Here is a 16,180-nt window from a genome sequence, read left to right as displayed (position 1 = left end):
TTTTGTTTATAAGTTAATTCCAGCAATGAATTATTTGATGAATTATTCCCAGAGACAGGAAAATAAAACTCTTTCGATCCCGAATAGTATAGATGTTAGATACGAAATTTCTTAATGTTTTTATTCAATAGACAATATAAAATTTTGTATTAATGTAGCCTAAAATTCGGAACAGTGATCAAAATATCACGTTTTGTCAAATTTTTACTCAAATGCTACGCGAATAGTATTTTTTACCAGACCGCCACATATCATAATTTGCTACCACTGGTAGCGAATTTTGTGGCCAATAATTTCGTGACACGTGGTCATATTGCAAACCAAATTCGCTACCAGTGGTAGCGAATTATGACACGTCAGCTTTTTCCTGCGAAAGTGTGCCACGTGTTAAAAAATCATTCGCGAACATAATTTGCTACACAGTGTAGCGAATTACTCCCTGCTTGACACGTGTCATTCTTGCTGACTGTGTATTCTGACGTAGCATAATTCGCTACACTGTATAACGAATTATTTGCAAGCATATTTCGCTACACAGTGTAGCGAATTATCTCACGTGGCATTCTGGAAAAATTTACTATTGACGTGACAGTCTAGTAATTTTTTTGGCCAGGGCAAAATGGTCTTGTTCCCTAAAATTCAATCTTTATGACTTTTTTAGATAATTAAATTTTAAAATATTATCCACTTTTCAATCCTGGTTCAGCAAAAAGTCTGGGGCCGTGCCAAGCTTACACAAGTACATGGTATTTGATAAAACCAGTTGTAAAATATGAATACTTGATGGTTCAGTGTTGGGAGACCGTTGACCAGTCAACACCATGGTCCATTACACAAATCAAATAAAAGGTGCGTTGTACTTAACCGCTAGTTCACTTCCCCAGTTTTTGGACCCGGATGATGGATAATACATATATCAAGTACTGGTCGTATTATTCGTACTATTTTATTTGGACAATTGTTAGTTTGTTAAACCTGTAATGTTCTTAAGAATATAATTTCGGTGTGCTGTTAGAATTTGTACTAATATCCGATTATATGTTGTGATGTTATTAGAAAAATTAAATTTTTTTTTATAGCCGAAAAATTAAATTATTTACTTAGATATGAAAGTTGATTTCTTTAATAAATTAATCAACACATCATACTATATTAATAAGGAGTAATAATTTGGGCTCATCTATTATGGCTGAGTCAAATGTGAATTATTCTATGGCGGATCCAGTATAATTTTTATATATCGGTAAATTATTAGTTTAATTTGGCTTTATGCAGCTGTGGATTATTCAGGAAATCCATTAGCTCCTATTTTATTTATTCATTTAAATAATTAGAGTATTATAAATATTTATTTCAACTTATTTTTTAAATTAATATATATGGGCAAACGAACGTAAAGTACCCATCAACCCCATTACAGGTTTCACATCTTCCTGTTCATCACACTCTAGAACAATATTTATATTTAAACCTATTTTTTACATTTGTCTAAATTATCAATCTTATGCAAATAACTCAGTACAACAGTCTATTGTCATAGAACTTTCTTCCACCCGAAATGTAAAATTTTCAATATGGATACATAACTTGTGAAAAGTTATATAACTGATTAAAAATGAGTTTAGAGTTTCTTATATTGTAGGAGATAAATTTATCTCCTAAACACATAAAAATATATAAGATTCATATTTTTTTCTTTTTTTCTCTTCTCTTCACTTGGACCCCACATATTTTTATATGTGTGTAGAAAATAAATTTATCTCTTGACTAAACTCAATTAAAAAAGTGATAATATTTTAAATTCAGTGACCAGTTTTCATTCTAATTCTATAGGCAAACCTTCAATCCATTAGCGATTTGTATTAGATCGCAGGATTCCATTTCTAATATTTAAAAGCCGCATAGATGGAGATTCTACTCCTTACATCTCCGTCAGGTGCTCAAGGTGAAAATATATATATATATATATATATGAGGTAGGATCCTTTGACACTGATGTCAAAAAAAAAGTTTGACACCTCATCTGAGAACCGTTAGATTAAAAAAAATCAACGATTCTGATTTGTAAACATGTGACACCATTGATTTTTTTTAATCTAACGGTTCTCAGATGAGGTGTCAAACTTTTTTTTTTTGACACCGGTGTCAAAGGATCCTGTCTATATATATATATATATATATATATTAAAAAGAGGTATTACTTGTTGTAATTTAATGATAAATCCTCAACACCAGCATACTTCAAGGTTCAACTGATGAGAGTGACACACACAGGTACAGAAAACAGGGTAGGTAGGTCAGTAGAGGCTCCTTCATTAGAGGAATAACAAAGCTTGGTTTTCAATGAGACTATGTGTGTGCCTCTTACATCTACATTGCATATCTACCACTTTGGCTTATGTTATGTATATATATTACCTAATTTCTCTCTTTCATTCTTCAATCTTCATATCAAACTCCCTCCCTTTAATTCCCTTTTGCTAATTAGCTGCTTTTGTCAACTTTCTTTCGTTGCTTTTCGAACGATTTTGGTACACAAACACAACATTTATATACTTTAAAATTCAGATATTGAAACCATGATATCAGAATCTACTTGTGTTGAAACCTATCAACAGAGCACAGAATTCTCTGGACATAATAAAATTCTTTCAACTCCCCAAACTACCCATCTCTTTAGATCAAAATTACCAGACATACCCATCTCCAACAACCTTCCCCTTCACACCTACTGCTTCCATAAACTCCCCGAACTTTCCGACCGTCCATGTCTCATTGTCGGCGACAAAACCTACACCTACGCCGAAACTCACCTCGCATCTCGAAAGTTCGCCGCCGGTCTGTCCAATCTCGGCATCAACAAAGGTGATGTCATCATGATTCTCCTCCCAAACTCCCCGGAGTTCGTCTTCTCATTCATGGCGGCATCCATGATCGGCGCCGTCGCCACCACCGCCAACCCATTCTACACCGCCGCCGAAATCTCGAAGCAACTCACCGCTTCCAAAGCCAAACTCATCGTCACTCGTTCCACGTACGTCCACAAGCTCAACGTAGAGGATTTCAAGGTGATCACCGTCGACAACCCGCCGGAGAACTGCTTGCATTTCTCGGCTGTTTCCGAAGCCGACGAGAGCGAACTACCGGAGGTGGAGATCAACCCGGAGGACGACACGGTGGCGCTGCCGTTCTCCTCCGGGACAACGGGGTTACCGAAGGGCGTGGTTCTGACACACAAGAGTCTTATAACGAGCGTGGCTCAACAAGTTGACGGAGAGAACCCGAACCTGTACATGAAACCAGAGGACGTTGTGCTTTGCGTGCTTCCTTTGTTTCACATATTCTCGATGCACAGTGTGATGATGTGTGCGTTGAGAGCGGGGAGTGGGATTTTGCTGATGGAGAAGTTTGAGATAAGGGAATTGATGGAGATGATAGAGCGGCACAGGGTGTCGGTGGCGATGGTGGTGCCGCCGCTGGTGGTGGCAATGATAAAGAACCCGAGGGTGGAGGAGTATGACCTGAGCTCCGTACGGTTGGTGATGTCAGGGGCAGCGCCGCTTGGGAAGGAGCTTGAGGAGGCTCTTCGGAGCAGATTGCCTCATGCAGTTCTTGGGCAGGTAAGTAATAACACTGATTCATCATTCAATAGTCATCCACATTTTCTACATGAACCCTACTTTTTTTTTGCATGTTGTGCTGTCTCACAATAGCCATACACAATTATCATGGATCTATTATTTTTGAAATTTCGCTAACGTGCTTTTGCCTAATTCAATAACCCTTACTTAGTTACTTTTTTAATAATGTAAGTTTTAGTTTTTCATTGTCTATTGTTTTTATTTTAAATTTTTCATGAGTTTTAAAACTTGTTTTAGATCAAAGATTTAATTTTTTTGATTTGTTTCATTTTGACATAGATAGGGGTGTTAATGGGCCGAGCCGAGCTGAGTTTTGGTCTTAAAAGGCTAAGTCTCTGTTTAAATGTGTCAGTCTGACCAAGCTTATTACCTGTTATAAATATAATTATCAGCTGTGGCCTGGCTTATTTACAAAAAATAAAAATCTGATTTTGCCTGTTAAAAAAAATAAGACAACAAAAATTTATCCAAACAGAATATACAATCAACAATACTAATAATTTCATAAATATTCATAAATTCAATATATATCCAAAAAGCATAATATAAAAAAAATCATTCAAAAGCCCTGTTTAACCAATAAAATAGGGTGAATGGATTGAGGAGAAAAAGAGGGTTATTACAAGTAGTATAAAAACTATAAAATAAAATATAAAATAATATACCAGGCTAGCCTGATAGGCTCTAAGGCCGAGTTTTTGAATTTGAGCCTGAGGGCTTCTTATTAAATGAGCTTTTATACAAGTTCAAGTCTGGTGCCAACAACCAATTTTAGACATATAAGCTCAGGCTTTTACGAGCTGAGCCAAAGATCCCTGATTTGTTTAGCACCCCTAGATAGATTTGTTTAGCACCCCTAGATATAACTAGTATTTTCTATGTCTGAAATTTTAGATTTTTCAAAAAAATCAAAAACTGATTCAATTCAAACAAAATAAAATTAGATTGGATTTGAAAAAAATTCAAAACTAAATAGATGATTAAATGATCAAATACAAAGAATTTTTATCAGATAATTTTTATTTCAAAATTAATCTAATCCAGACCGCGAACACTCGTAATAAAAAGTCATCTGTAAATATCAATCCCCATTGTTTATGTTTATGGGAACAAATTTATAATATATAAAAATTAAATATGTGTTTTTTTTCTCTCTTTCTTGTGTTATCGTGTAATTTCAAGATTAAATATGAAGCTTTAGATGTGACAAAATTAATGCATGTAATGGATAGGGCTACGGGATGACAGAGGCTGGGCCTGTGTTGTCGATGTGTTTGGGGTTTGCAAAACAGCCATTCCCATCGAAGTCAGGGTCATGTGGCACTGTAGTCAGAAATGCAGAGATAAAGGTCGTTGACCCTGAAACTGGTTCTTCTCTTTCCTATAATCAGCCTGGTGAGATTTGCATCCGAGGCCCACAGATCATGAAAGGTATATACGTACTATATACAAGTAGCATATGATTTGTTTCTAAATCAAATAATAATACCAATGTATCTACTTTTAATTTAATGGTTGCATCATTATTAATTTATTCACTTGAAGGGAGTTTAATATATATAAAATCAGCTTTTAGACTATTGAACCGGCTCTAAATTATCCAAACAAATAGTCAAACTGATCAAGATTCACTCAATGAGTGATTCAATTTAATTCTCTCAAAAATTACATATCGACTTATTGTAGATTGAAACATGGCTCTAGCCTCTAGTGCATCATGTAACATATATGGTATAAAAGTTCTTTCACTATATAATTATCACATGATAATTTTTTTCAATTTTAAATGTAAATTTATTTTCGTAATATATATATAACTATTTTTAAGTTTTTTATTTTTCATTTCTTTAATTTATATCTTTCTTTCTTTTTATAACTTTTCAATTTTTTATTTTTTAAAGTATCAACCATAAGCGTATTCATTTTTAATAAATTGAAAAATGAACATATTATTATAAAGTAATTATTATTAAAAAGCCCAAAAAATATTATTTTATCATATATTTATAGATTCCTTTTCTTTCCATCTAAATATCTTATTGGCAAGAGTTATGAAAAAATATAACGAGAATATACAATTTCAAACCCTACAATTTATTTTATCCCATTCCCAACATGCCATTCCGCTTCTTCCTGGGCTTTCTCAATTAAGTTGGTCTTCTTTTAAATTAAAAAAAATACTTAACTAATATTATAATTCTATTTAATCTATGTATGTTTTAATGATGATATATTTTTATTTTGTTTATGCTAGTAATTTTAGTATAAAAATTGTCAACTTTTTACAAATATAAAATTCTATAATAAATAAAAATTATAGTTAGTATAAATATCTTTAATAAAACAATTATCAAAATATAATTAAAATAGAGTTAGAAGATTATTTCAGTAATATAAAAAAGATAAAATAGTAACTAATGTAAATATTTACATGTCCTATAAGATTTTACTCAACATGTCAAAAATGAATTTAATGACCTTTTTCATTTAAACTAGGTATATATAGTTATCAAGTGCATGCAAATTTCGTTACAAGCAAATAAAAACAAATAAAATTAAATCTGAAAATGAGTCTTTCTATTAATACTTTATAATTAAATATAATCTATTAATACTTTATAATGAGAAATATATTTAATACTTTTAATCAAACATTATCTTTGATATATTTTGATTATAATGTTTTCTTAAAAAAAAATTTAAGCATGCACTAATTATTTATCTATTAAATATAAAAAAAAAATCATAATTATAAATATTTAATTTAAATAATTAACTTCGTAATCCATGAGTAAAATAACTAATTCTTATTAAACCTTGTCTTAATTACTAGTTTGGTTTTAAAAACATTGGTTTTGATAGAACTAAGTTTCATATAGGATACCTGAATGACGAGAAGGCCACTGCAGCAACTATTGATGTAGAGGGTTGGCTACACACGGGAGATATTGGTTACGTAGATGATGATGATGAGATTTTCATTGTTGACAGGCTCAAGGAACTCATCAAATTTAAAGGCTTCCAGGTATATATGAATTCTTAAGCAATGTTTTTTTCATGTTACATGAGATAACATTGTTTTATGTAGAGATATAATTAGATGGGTTCACAATTAAAAAAAAAAAAAAGAATTTACAAAAAAAAAAAAGAAAATAAGAAAAAGAAAAAGAAATGCTGATTTGGATTTCAATGGATGTGTAACCTAAGATAAATTTTATCACGTGACATGAGAAAAACATTTTCCAATAATAACATACCATTGTTTTATATTATTCTATCATCAGGTGCCGCCGGCAGAACTTGAAGGCCTTCTTGTGAGCCACCCTTCTATTGTGGATGCAGCTGTTATCCCGTAAGTATCATGGAAAAAACTATATAGATAGCACCATATATATGTTTTAATTTTATCATATACTTATAATTATTGACTAATAAATAGTGTTATCAAATATGGAACCAAATGTTAACAGGCAAATGGATGATGCTGCTGGTGAAGTTCCAGTTGCTTTCGTGGTTAGCTTTGATCTTACTGAAGAAGCTATAAAGGAGTTTATAGCTAAACAGGTATATATATACATGCACTACCATCATATTTAATTTCGCTAAAGGTATTCATTTTTGAGTTTCCATATAATTTTGTTAAATTAAAATATTAAAAGATTTAACTCCACTCTTATTGAGAACAAATACATGCAAATATGGATTGACTTCTATTGAGGAATTAAGCCATATATAAATAAATGAGAAAATATTTGTCCTTTTAAATATTATAAATTTGTGTCATTTTAGATGAAATGACGTTGTTTTGGTGCATAATTAGTAATTTTTAACATTCTCTCTCCTCCATGAAGGATATAACTTTGTGTTGTTTTAGATAAAACGACGTTATTTTGGTGCATAATTGATAGTTTTTGATATTCTCTCTCCTCCATGAAAATGTCAAAATTAATAATAATGCACCAAAATGGCTTCGTTTCATCCAAAATGATATTCTTTAAAAAACAAATATTTTTCCTTAAATACATTTGAAATACATTAATTTCAGAGTAGTGAAATTAAGCACGATTACTTTTATTTTATTTATTTATTTTTACAAGTACTGTAAGTATATATCTGATTTTAAATTGATTCACTATCAAAGTTTTTTTGTATTATCATTATCATTAAAAAAATTGTTCTGGAAATAATTACTTAAAAAGTTGAAAAAAAAATTAATAATATAGTAAAATATGATTAAATAATAATCAATTTTTTTACAATGACAATCATATATATTAGAAAACAGAAAAAAAAGCCACATACAATCAATGCGATTTACAATTTCAAGTTTTATGATATATTCGTTTTGCATTTTCAGACTGCTCAACTGCATGTCAGATATCAAGCTATAATAAAAAATTATAATATGATGCTGCATATTAAAAAAAAATAGAAAAAGAGAGAGGAAATTCCCATGTTAATATGGCACACGTTAAGTACACCATATCTAAGCCTATAAATTTCATGGAAATAAGTTCAAGTAATTGAGAGAATTAATGGCTTGTGGTATATTTGTTGTGAACAGGTAGTGTATTACAAAAGACTACGCAGAGTGTACTTTGTTCATGCCATTCCCAAGTCTCCATCCGGAAAAATATTAAGAAAAGACCTCAAAGCAAAGCTGGCAAGCATCACCCAGATGGCCTAGTGTGTTCCTCAAAAAAAATTGTTCGTTATATGATGGATCGGTTTTATTTATTGAAAAACAAAGAATAATATAGTATAACAAAATTATACTTCATTTAACCGGTTAGTCCCTGTTAAACATGATGATATGAATGGAATATGTTCTTTGGATTATTATATCTCTTATGTCATTACTATTTTTCATTGTTGTGATTGCTGTGAAATGAATGGAAGATTATGTCAGTTTGGTTACTATCTGTCTTTACTGTCATGACTGTATTCATTACAAAATGTTCCTACATAATGCTTGTTTGTTTCTGTCAATCTCTTCTTACAATTTTTGTTTCTGTCAATCTCTTCTTACAATTTTTGTTTCTGTCAATACTGTGAAACAATACTATTTTTTGTTTTTGTCATTGCAATCTCTTTGGCAGATTGATTGTCCTGCTTATATCTTGTATGCTGTGTCATTTTGGGGTCATGTGTAAACATACCTGGACTTAGCACATTGGTCCCTGTTATATACCTTATAAGTCCTCAACAATATTTAGCAAGGACCTTTTTAGTCCCTATTATTTTCCACACTTGGCCACATTGGTCCCTAACAAATTCATCTGGGTCCTTTTTAGTCCCCGTTAAACATGACAGTGAGACCAATGCCACAGAAAGCTGTTACCAAACCCACTGCTCATTCCCCCCATCCTTGTTGTTAGTGTTCATGTTAAGAGTGTTAGTGTTAATAGTGTAGAAGTCCCACATTGAGTGTGTCTCTTTGTATTCTTCAATTGGTTTGCTATATAATAGCACCAATGTTGTGTAGTTTAATACAACAAGGATTACTATCATTTTCTCTTGTATCTATGATATTCAACATGGTATCTAGAGCCTAACAAGAGGAATCTTAATCTGTTTAACTTAGTTCTATTTTCCATAATTTCAATATGGTTATAGAGAGATATCACCCTCCTTGAGGGATTCCCATTGCTATTTCTTTTTCGGGTTTTTCTTAGTATGCTCTGTGACTGCAGCTTAGACTGATCTGTCACATCAGAAAAGAATGATCCTTGGGAAGTTGTTGGGTTGACCACCGTTGTCGTTGACCGACCACCGTTGACAGCCATCTCCAGCGACTTTTCCGATGACTTTCCGACGACTTTTTCGGCGATCCACCACCGTCTCCGGCGACTTTTCCGACGACCCACCGCCGTCTCCGGTGACTTTTCCGATTCCGCGAAGCTTTGTTTTTCTTTAATCTTCTTTCTTCCCAAGATGGAGTATTTATACTATTCATCATCCATCTTGAGGGGGAGCACTGTCCAAGTTGCTGATGTTGTCTTCGCTGATGTTAATTCCGACACCGAAGTTCCTCTTGAAGGGGAGCACTGTCCATGTTGCTGATGGTCATTCCAGCACAATTGTCTTTGCCGATGATAATTTCGGCACTGTTTAGAAGTTCCTCTTGAGGGGGAGCACTGTCCATGTTGCTGATGGTCATTCCAGCACAATTGTCTTTGCCGATGATAATTTTGGCACTTTTTAGAAGTTCCTCTTGAGGGGGAGCACTGTCCATGTTGCTGATGGTCATTCCAGCACAATTGTCTTTGCCGATGATAATTCCGGCACTGTTTAGAAGTTCCTCTTGAGGGGGAGCACCGTCCATGTTGCTGATGGTCATTCCAGCACAATTGTCTTTGCCGATGATAATTCCGGCACTGCTTAGAAGTTCCTCTTGCATGTTGCTGATGGTCATTCCAGCACAATTGTCTTTGCCGATGATCATTCTGGCATCTTCCATGTTGATGTTCATTTCGACGCCATTTTTAGCACATTGTTGATTTTTGGTTTCTCATTTAGGAGATTTATTTTGATGTTATGTTACTTGGTCTTTCTTGTAATAAGCTTGTAGCATAGTCAAGGGGAAACCACAGCTGCTCACCAACTGTTAAATGAAATGTCTGAGAGGGATCTTGATGCTGATGTCCTGGTCAGCTCAGTTGTCTTTGCCGATGATAATTCCGACACCATCCATGCTCTGATGTCCATTCTAGCACTGTCTATTTATCAGCTCTTCAGACTGATGGTCATTCCAGTTGATTTGTTGTACTTAGTCATTTCATTTCGTTGATATAGCATTGTTGTTTTTGGTTCCTAATGTGAGTATTATTTATGTATCAAGCTTGTAGCATATGATCTATATGCTACAGCTTGAGGGGGAGTGTTAAGAGTGTTAGTGTTAATAGTGTAGAAGTCCCACATTGAGTGTGTCTCTTTGTATTCTTCAATTGGTTTGCTATATAATAGCACCAATGTTGTGTAGTTTAATACAACAAGGATTATTATCATTTTCTCTTGTATCTATGATATTCAACAGTTCATACAGTCTTTTGAATTTTTAATTGGCATTTCCAGATAACTTAATACTACATTTTGTGCTTTCAGAACAATCAAGTTCAAGGACATTAACCAAATTATATACATTGCATGAACAACATCTCATTACATCCCAACACTGGTCTTTTCATTACAGAGAAGCATACATATTACAGATTAAAAATGAACATTTCACTCCACCCTACTACAAAGATATAGACATATTACAAAGACAATGATAATGGATCCAGCAAACACCCATGCACACCTACACACATGCATCATTTCCTTCTCAACCCTTTCAAAGTCTGCCTGCATCTTCATTGATATGTCTTCAATATTTATACAGTGCTCATTAATCTTCTTTTTGTGGTCATTCACCTCCAGCTGCAGTTCATCATTGAGCTTCATGTCCAAAAAGTTCAACTTGAACTCCATTTCAGCTACATTCAACTCTAGCTTGTTAATTGTCCAATCTTCCAGCTCCATGGTATCAGATGTAGCATCATCCGCCCATGTAAAAAAGTTACAGTGTGGCTTCTTTTCCTAAACCAAATTCAACTATACAGTTAATAAGATTGACATACCAAAAATAACGCATGAAAAAATCAACCTCACCTTGAAGTTGGGGCACCCAAAAAATGATCTATTAGGGTTTCTAAGTGTCTTGGAGGTGTAAACAACACTGTGCCTCCCACATTTAACAATGGAGCATCTCTCCTTCTTCCACTTCTGGACCCAAATGAACTACTTGAGCTCCCCCTTCCAGAAGACATATTCATGGCATAAAAACTAAGAACAACCCTAAATCGTACAGTAAACACCCATCTTCACTAAACCGTCAATCAATTTTCCCCAAATTCATGCGTTCAATCTTCGATTCAATGCCATGCTTTCTGGTTTAGGATTGAACCCTAACAAACAAACGACGACGTTCCTTGGATGAAAGAGAACTGGTCTGTCCAACGTGGATGGGTATATCAAAACGACGTCGTTCCTCAACCCACGTGGCTTTCAGCATGTCACTTAACGTGACACATCATCACTGTCATTCACACCGTGAGTTTTGGATTGACAGAAGGACTAACGTGGATCCTGTTTCACATTGTTGGGGACTATCTAACGAGTTTATTTTTGTGAGGGACTAATTTGGCCACCGCATTTTTTGTCAGGGACCAACTTGGGTCTTTACTCTTAATTTGATTATAAAAATGTGTTTGTGGATCGGCCCTCCGGGCCGAGTCCAGTTTGCCACCTCTAACTATCAGCATGTAAAAGGTTTTTATATTTATCCACAAATTTTTTTTTTATAATTGCGTCTAGGTTTTTATATTTTATCTCAGAGATGAAGTTTCATTTACTACAATCAGATTTATAAAATAATAAATAATTATTTTTTTTGCAAGGATTTGTGTCGTTAGTCTTTGGAATTTCACAAATTTATATTTACAAAATTTGAAATCAGATATAGTAATTTAATTATAAAAGAAGAAGGATAAAATTTCAGTTGAATTATAAAAATATATTAGCGGGCCGGCCCTCTTGGCCGAGCCCAGTTTTCCATCTCTAATTGTCAGCATTTTATATAAATAAATTTTTTTGCAAGGATTAGTGTCGTTAGTCTTTGGAATTTCACAAATTTGTATTTACAAAAATTGAAATCAGATTAAATTATTTAATTATAAAAGAAGAAAGATAAAATTTCAATTGAATTATAAAAATATAATGGCGCACCAGCCCTCCGGGCCGAGCCCAGTTTTCCACCTCTAACTGTCAGTATTTTATATAAATAATTATTTTTGCAAGTATTTGTATTAATTACACTCTTGCAATAAAAAGATGAAAGTTTAATTTCTTTCTTATGTACTAAATTAAAATTTTCATTCTATAGTTCTTAAATTTTAATAATTTTTTTTTACGGAATGACAGACGTCATTTTTTATTTAAACTTAAAATTTAAAAAAATTTATATTAATTATACATATTTTTTATATAATTTTTTATTTTAATTATGATTTATATATTTTTTTTTAATTGGTTATACATGTATATTTAAAAATTTTATGTTAAATATTTTTTTAAAAAAGACATGTATATTATTTTAATTGGTTATACTTATACATGTATATTTAAAATTTTATGTTAAAATTTTAATTTATTTTTTGTAAAGTATAAATTATACCATTTCTTATTTTTTTCTTTTAAATTTGAAATTTTAAATAATTTTTATCGACTAAAAATGTATTTTTATAATTTTAAATGTTTTATTGTTTAATATATAATTTTATATTAAATTCAAATTTATTATTGTGCACACACTCTCTAAACCCTCTCTCTTAGCTTGTCACTGTGCACACACCACACGTCTTGACTATGTCGATTATTATTGTGCACAGTGATCGGCCTACCCTCAAGGGTATCTCATTTATAGATACTTGTGAGAGAGCACCTAGATCCTACATAAAATATACCAGCCACCGGTTGGGCACCTCTGTCTTTCAGACAAAACAAAACCGAAAATCAAAAAACTGAAAACCAAAAAAACCCGCAAATTTAATTGGATTGAATCAGTTCTCTGATTGGTTGATGAAAACCGATCCAATCCAAACCAATTCAATATATTAATTTCTCTCTACTTACTTGGGTTTTTTCTCAATAATATCCCAAAAATTTCTAAACCCAAGATGCATTAACCCATCAACTAAACCCAAGAAAAAATCTAGTCACAACTCATTAACAAAATTTCATCTATGTAGAGCTTCGTATCTCATTGCAAAAAAAAAACTACATTATCATTTATTAATGCTTTTTTATTTCAAAAAAAAAAAACTTTACAAAGTCAATATATATAAAAGATATTATTTGCACAATAATCATGAAACAAATTTTAAGATTTTCAAAAAGTCGAAAACCGATCAAATTCAAACCCAAAAAAATTGGATTGGATTAGATCGGATTTGAAAAATAAATTCAAACCGAAAATCAAACGAAAGGTATTGGATCAGATATTTTTGCTTCCAAAACCGATTCAATCCAGACCGCGAATACTCCTAATTAATATTATTCTTTTTGTTGGTGAGAATGAACAAATTAATACTTGCCAAGCAACTTGCAAATTTTACCTTCATTGCTTGAGTAACATCTTTTCTTACGCTAAATGCTTAAAAGAAAGAAATTAACGTCTGAGATCATGCGTGTCCCAACTGGCTTAAAGCGATGGACGTGCAGACTACTCACCCATTAAGCTATTGGTAATTATTATAACGTTATAGAGTCTCATGTCAATGTTTTGATGGTGTCTTTCTCATTATTTCTCGTGCCCCTGTGAAACGAGTGGCAGATTTATCCCTAAAAATATAAATAAAAAGAATGCATTTTCGTAAATCTAATTAACTTGAATTACTGATCAACGATTTAACAACCGTGATAAAAAGAATAAGTGAGAAAAATTTTAAATGTGTGGATCCCACTTCTTCATGAAAGTAAAAAAATATAAAATGTGTGACCTCTATTCTCTTAAAAAGAATGTAGAAACTTTTTTGGAAGCAACACTAATTGGAGAGAAGTCAAACATAGCACCTGCCTATAAAATTCCAGAAAGGACAAAAAGCAACTTGCATCTTTGGCCAACAAACTTGGGATTGGGGATCTGTGAAGATCAATGAAGTGAATGAACAGTGTGGTCCATATTTACCCATGTGAAGTTACTTTCAACTTTTTTATTTTGCTGTGCTCGAATTCTGAAATATGTTTATTCTGTCACGATCAACTCCGCCGTTCAAATTGCAGATTACAAAAAAGCTCCCCATCACGGTGATCGGCACCAAACCACCACCAAAGTTAGTTTCCAATTACATGGTAATATGGTATGGCAACTTTCAACCATATTTTGGGCCTCATTACATATGGCTGAGCATCTAGTTGGAGTTTGGGGTAAATTTGCAGCAGGAAGACTTTTGATGTAGGATACAGCTAGATAGTCAGGTAGATAGATATCTATGCTCGGAAAAAATCTAATATAGTACGAAAGTAGGTACATCTGACAAATAGGAACGCGTCATGTCAGCTGCAATTGTCATGGAGAGAAAAAGAGAGAGTAAATTTTATACTTTACACTATGTACTATCGGTAGTACATAGTGTAAATTATACATTTTCGTGCTACAGTTATATTGAAGATGCACTCCTATGCTTGATTGGGACAAATGTGACAGGTGGGCACTTCAACATTCAAATGGGTTATGCTGAGGGAGCCCGTTTAACGCGCTCCGAGAGCTCATGCTCCCATTCTAAAAGTAAGAAAAAAAATGGATTGAGATAAAATTTAGAAAAAAGAATAGGGCATAAATGGAAAAAAAAAAACCTTCTTTTTTTAGTAAAGGACGATGAAATAGTGTTGTGGTCCCGGATCACATTAGAAAAATCCGTGCTGAGGGGCTTATGTCGAATGGCTTGATGGCATATTCTGGTTATGCCAAGTGGCTTCTATAGCCTATATCATTTGGAGGATGCCTGTTCGTGGCCTATACTTTTTAGGTCTAGCTAAGGAGGCTTAGAGAGTTTGTATGCCTGTGGGATAAGTTTCCTTGCTCTTTAAATCTTTTTTATTAGTCCTCCTTGATCGGTTTAATATAGATCCAGATCACAAATCAACTTTTATGAAAATCTAACCATTTGTTGATTGAGTTTATTAATTTTTCTCGAAAGCAAATAAGTAACATCTAAAATACAATTTGTCTGTGGAACTATGCTTATGTAAGTCTTGAAGAATCTAGTTTCTATGTATGATTGTGTTTCAAGCCCAATAAGTGATGGGCTTCGTTCGTTCTACTTCTTGAGCTGAAATAAGAAAGAGCTGAAAAAGCAAAGATACATTGGATTCTTTAGTCACATAAAATACTGGTTAAGCCTTATCCTTTTAATGATGTAATAATATATTATTAAATAACAGTGTAAAATTTAACAAAGAGTGCGTTAAGTATAAACTATTATATATAACTGTTTAGCTTGAATATTATATTCCTTAGCTTTTTTGGTTATTTGAAAATTTAAGAACTGGTATTAACCATAATATATATAAATTAAAAAATAAAAAACAGCTTAATACCTATGAATAAAAACGCTTGATCTGTTTAGCAAAAAAAAAAACCGCTTGATCTGTTCGTCCAACAATAGAAGGCACAGTAACCTTTAGGCAGCGTTTCGTAGAAGAAGAAAAAAATTTAGCAGGTAAATAGAATTAACGAGGAAATTGTGGAAAAGTAAGTTTGTGGAAAAGTAAGTTTGTGGTAAAATTAAAAAAAAGTTATTTGGTTAGACGAAATATTACCGGATAAATTGATTAAAATTTTGTAAGTCTATGTTTTCTTTTATCTATTTTCCCAGTCATCTAACAATACCACATTAAAAGTGGCATTTCTAGGCTGTTTTTGCTCACAATTGATAAAGGATGGGCATTCAAGTTTGCTTACTAAATTTTTAATTAACTTGACCAAACATGGATCC

At 32.7% G+C, this 16,180-nt stretch overlaps 1 protein-coding gene across 1 annotated transcript; it reads left to right on the top strand.

The window, feature by feature from the left end:
* Nucleotides 1-2,579: 2,579 nt before the first annotated feature.
* On the top strand, nucleotides 2,580-8,328 carry LOC133287037 (4-coumarate--CoA ligase 2-like). Its single transcript, XM_061484588.1, has 6 exons — nucleotides 2,580-3,620; nucleotides 4,874-5,072; nucleotides 6,521-6,666; nucleotides 6,926-6,993; nucleotides 7,112-7,205; nucleotides 8,206-8,328. Exons 1-6 carry the CDS (start codon nucleotides 2,580-2,582, stop codon nucleotides 8,326-8,328), a joined length of 1,671 nt encoding a protein of 556 aa, XP_061340572.1.
* Nucleotides 8,329-16,180: the final 7,852 nt, after the last annotated feature.

Source organism: Gastrolobium bilobum, unplaced genomic scaffold (genome assembly GCF_033153095.1).
Source record: "Gastrolobium bilobum isolate Gb01-03AN ecotype WA unplaced genomic scaffold, APGP_CSIRO_Gbil_v1 utg1487, whole genome shotgun sequence".
In the NCBI taxonomy this organism is placed as follows: domain Eukaryota; kingdom Viridiplantae; phylum Streptophyta; class Magnoliopsida; order Fabales; family Fabaceae; genus Gastrolobium; species Gastrolobium bilobum.
This window is presented reverse-complemented; position numbering and strand designations above follow the sequence as displayed.